Source organism: Sinocyclocheilus anshuiensis, unplaced genomic scaffold, assembly GCF_001515605.1.
Source record: "Sinocyclocheilus anshuiensis isolate Anshui unplaced genomic scaffold, SAMN03320099.WGS_v1.1 scaffold183, whole genome shotgun sequence".
Classification (NCBI taxonomy): domain Eukaryota; kingdom Metazoa; phylum Chordata; class Actinopteri; order Cypriniformes; family Cyprinidae; genus Sinocyclocheilus; species Sinocyclocheilus anshuiensis.
This window is the reverse complement of record NW_015548309.1, coordinates 2,900,614-2,910,579: the sequence shown is the minus strand read 5'-3', so window position 1 is coordinate 2,910,579 and position 9,966 is coordinate 2,900,614. Positions and strand designations below refer to the sequence as shown.

The following is a 9,966-nucleotide window of genomic DNA, read 5'->3' as shown; positions in this document are numbered from 1 at the left end:
TATATATATATATATATATATAAAAATCTGGGTTTCCACAAAAATACTAAGTAATAAAAATGAATGGAGTAATGCTGTGGAAAATTTGGAATAAATTAAATTTTACAATATAAAAAAAAAAAGTGCACAATAAGTATGTACTACAAGAACAAAACACTCACAGTCATTGGCTGCGCATTCACATCTGTGATTGCGTCGAGTTTCTGATTCTGACCTTATGGTGTGGTGGGTGAGTTTCATGAGATCTACTTACCAGTTCTCTCCTCTCCACTTCAAACCAGCGTGAAATGCCTGGGAGACTCTGAACAAGCGTTAACGTTGTTCTTTCTACCCACAAGCTCTGAAATTCAAAAGCAAATGCTCATTGACAAACATCAACCGTCAGAGAAAGTCCAAGAGATCCCATAAGGCAAAGCGGTAACAACATATTCAATGAACGAGTGACTTTCCTCCTCCAGTATGTATAAAACATATCATTTAATCTACACTTTAAACAGCTCATTCTCAGCAACACAGTACGCTTATCAAGTCACACTGCTCCACATATTAAATTTCACATTCATAAATTCATTTCCCATCCAGCACAGCCTGAGAATTAACCTGAGCTGGCGCAGGTATAACGGAGGAAGCTCTGTAAGAACTTCAGATGCTTGATTGTGATATTCAAAACCAAAAAAAACCCAGTGAAAGTCCCCAACAAGGGCAAAAACAATGGATCAAAAGTTTGAAGTCAGTAAACCTTTTTTTTTTTTTTTACGAAATTCATAATTTCAGCAAAGATGCATTAAATTAATGGGGGAAAAAAACAATAAAGACTTTTATATTTCTATTTTAAATAAATAAACGCTGTTATTAGTCAAAGAATCGTAAAAAATCATGAGATCTACTTACCAGTTCTCTCCTCTCCACTTCAAACCAGCGTGAAATGCCTGGGAGACTCTGAACAAGCGTTAACGTTGTTCTTTCTACCCACAAGCTCTGAAATTCAAAAGCAAATGCTCATTGACAAACATCAACCGTCAGAGAAAGTCCAAGAGATCCCATAAGGCAAAGCGGTAACAACATATTCAATGAACGAGTGACTTTCCTCCTCCAGTATGTATAAAACATATCATTTAATCTACACTTTAAACAGCTCATTCTCAGCAACACAGTACGCTTATCAAGCCACACTGCTCCACATATTAAATTTCACATTCATAAATTCATTTCCCATCCAGCACAGCCTGAGAATTAACCTGAGCTGGCGCAGGTATAACGGAGGAAGCTCTGTAAGAACTTCAGATGCTTGATTGTGATATTCAAAACCACCTCAATCCAATATAATCGTATCATCTGGATAGCGTCTCAGCCGAAGTTTACCTCTAAATGAGATTTTCAGACATTATTACTGTGCGGTAAGTGGACCGGGGTGGTGAGTACCCCCGGTGTCTCTGAGAATATAATATCTGGCAGGCTAAACAGTTTATTTCAAACACGGTAACCACCAGAGGTCGGGGGAAATCAAACCCCCGCGGTGGATCGAATCCATGCAGAGGCTGTGATTGTCTATGCTGGATATATTGAGTGATAGGGGAAGGGAAATGATATTTGGAAGGAGTGCGTCTCTCAGCCCCTAAAACTTTAATTAGCCTCTCTGGACCAAGGCTGTGAATAATGCAGCATGTGAGAGAACACCTGAGATCTACACACACACACACTGGCCGCCAGACGCTGGAAGTGAAGGAATTAATACACAAGAGAGAAGAGGAAGAGTGAAGAGAGTGATGAGAAAAAAAATGACATCAAAAGAATGCCCGGAAAAGATGGAATGAAAAATCCCAGAATTAAAAACTCACACATTATTTACTCACCCGCATGACTTTTTTCTACCGTCTACACATTTTGAAGAATTTACTGGTCAGTTTTGGCCCATGCATTTACAATGAACATGGTCAGGAGCCTTCAAGCTTCCAAATGGACGTATAGGCACTACAAAAGCAATTCATATGACTCATGTACTAAATTACAAGTCCTTAAAAGTCATACAATAGCTTTTGTAAGAAACCAAATCATCATGATTCTGCCAGATTTACTGAATGGAAACGGTTTGTGTTGCACACTGAGTTTAAGTTGTTATTTACTGAATATCTTCTCATGCGCCCCAGATTTTCTTGGCACATTCACAAGAGTTCATGAGAGAGGTAGTGGTGTCAGATTTGTGACCAAATCATTCTACATGTTCATATTTCGAATGAATCAAAACAGCAGCCAGCACATTCTTCAAAACATCCTCTTTTGTGTTTCACAGCAGAAAAACAGTCATACAGGTTTGGAATGATATAAAGGTGAATAAATGATGACAGAACTTCAATTTCTGGCCGAACAATTCATTTAAGAGTACACTGTGGCTACTAGCTCACCTTAAACTCATTTTCTTTGTCTTTGGTGCCCTTGTGAAACGGGCGGTCGTAGCGAAACCTCCAGATATGGTTGACCTTATAGAAGCTCTTGATGTTGTCAGGGACGCCATCACGCTGCAGGACGTCCTGGCTATCTGGGATTGGTGTGACAGCATAAATCTGCAGATCTGCATGAACGATTCGTCAAGGAACATGCAATAGGTGTCGCTCGAACACAAATGCATTTGAATAACTTCTTGAACAACTAAAAGTAATTGTATTTAAATAATTAAATATATTATATTATATTTTATACATTTTCTGTATCTTTACAAAAGTAAGTGTTTAATAACAAATTTTGCTTTGGTATCTCCTACTTCACTCCCAATCCAAATGCAGACAGTACAGTTGGAAATCATCCTCCGCAAATGTTTAAATAACCAACATCTTGTGCCTCACAGACGTGAGGTCTCATCAGCACATAAATATGAATCGAGCAAGGCAGACGTCCAAGAAGGCAAATGATTAATCGCCGGCTTGGATAACAAAACGCTGTGCTCATGTAGTTTGACCGGCCCTGTCTGCTCTAATTGTGCTGAAGAGGACGTCACATATTCACCGAGCGCCTGGCCTCCAGGTACATGTCTCATCAATTGAACAAATGCTCTCCTGCGACCCACCGTCTCCATGCCTGATATGCGTTCTGAGAGGGAGGGGATTGATTTTCAGCCACATGGACGTGTATTTAAAGCGGGCAGTCCTGGCCTTGTGCTTGTTCTGAAAAATATCGTAAGGCCTGCTTCACAATGCATTGTGCATTGACACTATTGTATACAGCATACTGAAAATCAGTTTTGTGGCTTCTGAGATATTACGCTGAGTTTTTACTTTTAAAAATTATAAAATGGTTATCGGCAATGTGCTATTGAGAATTATTACAAACTTTCTTCTCATGAAATCTAATTTACATAAGGTAGGGTGTCACATTTACATCCAAATGCTAATTTAACCTACACCAAATGGAACTTAAAACCCAGAATTTTGCGATAAAATGCTTAAATCAGCAGGATTCTGCCAGATTTACTGAATAGAAACATCTGTGTTACACACTAAAGTTTAATACTTTATACTGTTAGGGGTTAGTTTAAATTTGTTAGCAATAGTAATGGTGACACATGCATTTGTGCTGCTAATAGTAAAACTAGTAAATCAGTTAGTTAGGGCAAACTGACATGAGTTAAAGGAACTAGGACAATAACTACACGAGAACAAGAGAACAACTCTTCAAAAAATAAATGTGCAAGTATAAGACTCTCTGGTGTGCAAGTGTGTGTGTTCGGGAAAGAGAAGAGATGTCTGGAGGATACATTGGGCTTCAGCCTGGTAGATGGTCTGGTCAGGCTGGTTGGCGTGTTGCATTGCGATGGCATGAGGGAACTCATTGAGCATGCGCTGCTGGAACGCCTCCAGACGCTCGTAGTCATGACCACGGCACACAAACTCCTTATTCTGTACAACACACACACACACACAATATATACAAACATTCTGGTTAATACTGACACCAAGTGGACTTCAGAGTTACTGACAGTGACATCCGATATGCTGCAGGATGTCAGAATGACACATACCCGTAGAAAGAAGGGGAACTTCTTGCCGTAGAAGCCCACTCTGAAGAACTCTGGCTCCAGACGCTGTTGGTCCATTATTTTATCATAAAACGAAGCTTCCATCATCTGTGATTTGCAGTCATATAATTAGCAGAAAACACAGTTAATACAGTTTTTCAGCTAAAGGGGCCATATTGCACACATTTGATGCATTTAATCAACTGAAAGTTAAAGTGTCTTGCACTAAAATATTTTAGTTGTAGATGACAATTTCTACATTCTCATTTGAATAAGACTTCCTATACTTTCTAGAGTTACGTAAATGACCTCTGTTATGATTGACCAACATTTTTTTTGCATGTGAAATTATGTACTGTTGATATGTACTGTAATTGTAGGTAATCTTATGTTAATGAGACTCTGTTTTCCATGCTATGATTCTGTTAAGAACTGGCTAAATGCAAACAACTGTCATATTACATAAAGAGTTTTAACTCACCCTCATTTTGCTGAGGTTTCTATAATCATAGTAGGATTCGTACTGGTCCGCTAACTCTCTGCACAGGATGATGCCATTCTCCCAACACTAAAGGGGTAGAGAGGGGTATTTTAGTTCACATGCAGTTTCATAACTGACCAGCAGAAGCCACTAGAGCACTATCAGTACTTTGAGAAACAAGGACTTAGTCAAAAATGCAAGAATTCAAGGGATCAAATGCAAAAGATGGTATGGGGAAATTTGTTGGCTGCTCTTACTTCAATATCTGGTCCACATAAAATAAAAAAATACATAAATACATAACATAACATAACACAACACAACATATAAAATGCAGTTTATATCTTCCTACAAACTGTATATTTATAGTAATTTATCTTGGCAATCTTGATGTTGAAAAAAAACGGCTACATATTTTGCTATAATGATTAAAATTAGTACTGTCAATCGATTAAAAAAACAACTAATTAATCACACATTTTTTTCTGAAATTACAACCTAACATTTTTTAAAATATCGTTTTTAAATATACTTTTAAATTGCAATAATTTCCCATTCATCTTCAAATTAATGTAGAAACAACAAAGACAGTATATTTTTTATATTTGTTTAATGGCATCTTTTTTATGCCTGAAGGCGAGTATCACTGATACCAAATACTACTGATGTCTCTAGGAAATTGTTTTCTTTTTCCTAATATTTAACCATTGACTATAGCCATTCAGCATTACAGTAGAATTGAGAGCTAATTATTTTAACATTCAGTAGACTCTAAAAAAATAACAACTTCTAATTTAAGTGAACTTAAAACAATCTTCGCATAAACCCATTATAATAAATATATTTAGCTTCCCGTGCCCTTCGGCAAGTAGGAAATATAAAGAAATTGAATAAAGTTATCAAACACTAAATTCTAAATTAAATATAGAAGAATCCTTAAAGCTAAAAAAGTTGATGATTTCCTCGTTTTTTCTTTTGTTCTTTGATGAACAGACATCACAGCAGCTGGTTATTAAGTTATTTTGACTGCTTTAAGAGCTGCCGCTGCTGAACATGACGCAGATCTGACACGCATCGGATTTCCTCACAACTCTTTATGTTTTCTGACCCACTTCAGGACTTAAAGTCTCTACTAATGAGCTGACGGGTTGAATCGGGTGTGTTAGATGAGGGAGACCGTGCTGGGCTGCTTCAGGACAGTTTTGAAAACCACTGCATTTCAGAGACATGCTCTTAAATTTGACTCATAACAAATATTTACACACATGCAGAGTTTTAAGGCAACTTTAATCACCTTTTTGGTAACTTCATGACTTGACTGACGACATAACTACGACACTGCATGATTGTAGTTTCATTTGCGCTTTAATATGAAATTATAAACAGCGCGTGCCACTGCAATTGTATTTGAGGAAGCACTTCAGTCCCATTGCTTCCTAAATCCACCAGCACAAGAGTTGGCTTCAGCCATGAGGAGAGCAGACAACAAACGCACTGATTTTTATTCTCATCAAGTGATTAGGTGATTGAGGTTACTGATTATGTAAATGCCATTTAGTTCTGAAGGACAACTACTCGAAATACAATCACGCACTGATAATTTAATAGCGGGCTGAGAGGAGCCACGTGATGAGAAATGAAAGAAACGTGACACAAAAACGGGGAGGATGGCAGAAATCCCAGACCTTTCCACGGTCAAAGTTTTGGATGATGGTGAGGTGCAGATACTCCTTCCTCTGCCACTCGCTCTGCATCGGGTAACTCAGAAACTCCCGCAAGGGTCTCTCGGACCATTCCAGCAGCTCGTCGTACAGCAGAAGTGTATATGAGGCCTCTGCACACATAAACATGTCATCAAAATATATCCGTTAACCGTATCTTCAAAGTAATTCTGGTTCACGTCATGCTTGAGTACCTGTGTAATTCTGTGCTTTCAGATGCAGGTCATACAGCTTGTGAATGTAGCGGATGTACATTTCCTCTTTGTTCAGCTCTGTTTTGTAGAAGTTCTGCAGAGAGGAGACAAAGAGTGGTGGACTGTGGATATGAAGTGACTGACTTTCACTGCGGGCCTGGTTACTATGAACAAATTCATATGGATAAACCAAGGAGACTTGGAGAAGAAGTACAGAATGCAGGAAATCACTCCAGCAATGGGAAGTCCACAATACAGCGATGAAAAGTCTTTAATGTTTCCTCCGTAAACTAAAGTGCTAAATCACTTCCCTTGTTAACACTCAAGTCTTGAACTGAACACCAAACTGATACCATTCACAAACATTTCATCTAAAAGACAAAGCAAAACACAAACCAGACCACCAGTTTGTCTAAACTGGCAGGTATATAGTGAAAATTACTGACAAATAATGGCAGAAAAGGTTATAAATAAACGTACCAGCAGACTGACTGTACAGCCAATCTTTTTTCCATCCACTTCCCCCAACTTCATACAGTCTCTGTAAAACAGAAAGAGTGTATCCATGAGCCAGAAGTGCAGAAATTAAGAACAATGAAGAATTTTTATTTACTTTATACATTTTAACTTTAGGTTAGGTCGAAGTTAACTTAAACTTAAAATTTTTAAATGCATATTTAATTTTTTTCACCAATTAAAAAAGTAAGATGAAAACAATAAGTAGCTTCATTACCGTTTTTGTTTTACTCATTTTTCATGCAAAAATACTAAAATATATCACATTGGGGAGTAAATATATTTCAAGCTGTAAGTGTTTCAATGCACAGCAATGTTCAAATGTTTGGGGTCAGCAAGATTTTTTTTTTTATGTTTTTGAAAGACATCTTTTATGCTCAGCAAGGCTGCATTTATTTAATACAATATGCCGTAAAAACAGCAATTTTGTAAAATATTATTACAATTTAAAATAAGTTTTCTATTTTAATTTGCTTTAAAATGTAATTTTTTTTCCTGTAATGCAAAGCTGAATTTTCAGCATCATTACTCCAATCTTCAGTGTCACATGATCCTTCAGAAATCATTCTAATATACTGATTTGCTGCTCAAGAAATATTTCTTATTACTTTTTTACTACATTTTTTTACTTTCACTTTTCAGTTTAATCTATCCTTGATGAATAAAAGTATTTAAAAAAAAATATTGACCCCTCACCTTTGAACAGACTTTTTTCAAAAGGGCAGCTTGTACTATTTTGAATTACAAGTATATTGTATTTGTATTTTGTGCACATCTGTACAGCTGTGTATATTTCACCTATAGTCCAGCAGTCGCTCCATCAGCCGTGTGACCGTGGCTATAAGGGATATCCCGCTTTCTCTCCACGTCTCTCTCTCAATCTTCTTCAACAGACTGACAAGAGAAAACGAACACGGCAGAGAAGGAATCATACTATCATATTACCCATCATGCCCTGCACACTCTCACACCTGTCCAGCAGAACAGTGATTAGTGTACTGATTTGCTGCTCAAGAAATATTTCTTATTACTTTTTTACTACATTTTTTTACTTTCACTTTTCAGTTTAATCTATCCTTGATGAATAAAAGTATTTAAAAAAAAATATTGACCCCTCACCTTTGAACAGACTTTTTTCAAAAGGGCAGCTTGTACTATTTTGAATTACAAGTATATTGTATTTGTATTTTGTGCACATCTGTACAGCTGTGTATATTTCACCTATAGTCCAGCAGTCGCTCCATCAGCCGTGTGACCGTGGCTATAAGGGATATCCCGCTTTCTCTCCAGGTCTCTCTCTCAATCTTCTTCAACAGACTGACAAGAGAAAACGAACACGGCAGAGAAGGAGTCATACTATCATATTACCCATCATGCCCTGCACACACACCTGTCCAGCAGAACAGTGATTAGTGGTCATCTTACCTAGGATACGGACCGAACAAAGGAATTCTAGTCCAGAGCAGCACCAATCTTCAGTGTCACATGATCCTTCAGAAATCATTCTAATATACTGATTTGCTGCTCAAGAAATATTTCTTATTACTTTTTTACAAAATTTTTTTACTTTCACTTTTCAGTTTAATCTATCCTTGATGAATAAAAGTATTTAAAAAAAAATATTGACCCCTCACCTTCGAACAGACTTTTTTCAAAAGGGCAGCTTGTACTATTTTGAATTACAAGTATATTGTATTTGTATTTTGTGCACATCTGTACAGCTGTGTATATTTCACCTATAGTCCAGCAGTCGCTCCATCAGCCGTGTGACCGTGGCTATAAGGGATATCCCGCTTTCTCTCCACGTCTCTCTCTCAATCTTCTTCAACAGACTGACAAGAGAAAACGAACACGGCAGAGAAGGAATCATACTATCATATTACCCATCATGCCCTGCACACTCACACCTGTCCAGCAGAACAGTGATTAGTGATCATCTTACCTAGGATACGGACCGAACAAAGGAATTCTAGTCCAGAGCAGCATAAACAAGACAAATTCATATTAATAGATTAAATGTCCACACCAGCCACTCAAACTCAGTTAGCACAGTTAGTACGGTTAGTAGAAAGCAGAGAAATGAAGAGAGATGAACAAGTTAATTAATAAAATCAGCTGCCACGCCAAAAACCTAAAATCAATACAATTATCATCCATTTAAATTAACATTTAATTTATATATCTAGCTGTAGAGTGTATGAAAATGAGCCTCAACAAAGACATGTCTTGGTAACAAAAAATGACATTTATTATGAAACAGACTCTACTGTAAAACAGCTAATACATATTTATTATATATTATAAATAATTATTACTTTACTATATATTTGTTCACTCGCAATATATGAAACAACATTAATATTTACTATATATTTATTTACTCACAATATCTAAAATAGCATTAACATTCACTTTAGACTATTCACTTTAAAATAGCATTTTATTCACATATTTTTATATATGCTTATACTGTATATAAACCTGCTATGTAGCTTGAAAACTGTAAACAGACTATAGTTAAGGCTAATGAATACTTACAGGGGAAAAAATCTGATTAATACTATTAATAATGTATGTAATATTCAAACATACTGTAAAAGCAATAAATCATAAGCCACCTGAGGCCTACTGATGTATTATGCATTATACAGTACACACACACACACACACACACACATATATATATACATACATATATATATATATATATATACATACATACATACATACATACATATATATATATATATATATTATAACCTTAACCTGTGACAGCTTCAAGAAACAAAGAAAAAAGACAGAAAGCTTATATAGAGAATATATGTGACCCTGGACCACAAAACTTAAGTCGCTGGGGTATATTTTTAGCAATAGCCAAAAAAACATTGTATGGGTCAAAATTATTGATTTTTCTTTTATGCCCAAAATCATTAGGATATTAAGTAAAGATCATGTTCCATGAAGATATTTTGTAAATTTACAATCGTTAATATATTAAAACGTAATTTTTGATTAGTTATATGCATTGCTAAGAACTTCATCTGG

General features: G+C 36.3%; 1 protein-coding gene across 1 annotated transcript in view; it reads right to left on the bottom strand.

The window, feature by feature from the left end:
• Positions 1 to 9,966, bottom strand: part of dock4b (dedicator of cytokinesis 4b) — a 102,425-nt gene that overhangs the window by 19,188 nt on the left and 73,271 nt on the right. The window contains exons 33-41 of the mRNA XM_016444162.1: positions 8,658 to 8,753; positions 6,886 to 6,946; positions 6,406 to 6,499; positions 6,176 to 6,324; positions 4,491 to 4,577; positions 4,013 to 4,117; positions 3,749 to 3,890; positions 2,403 to 2,569; positions 892 to 978 (exon numbers count right to left, since the gene is read on the bottom strand). Of these exons, the coding sequence (XP_016299648.1) occupies positions 892 to 978; positions 2,403 to 2,569; positions 3,749 to 3,890; positions 4,013 to 4,117; positions 4,491 to 4,577; positions 6,176 to 6,324; positions 6,406 to 6,499; positions 6,886 to 6,946; positions 8,658 to 8,753 (988 nt within the window). The remainder of the gene's footprint in view (positions 1 to 891; positions 979 to 2,402; positions 2,570 to 3,748; positions 3,891 to 4,012; positions 4,118 to 4,490; positions 4,578 to 6,175; positions 6,325 to 6,405; positions 6,500 to 6,885; positions 6,947 to 8,657; positions 8,754 to 9,966) is intronic.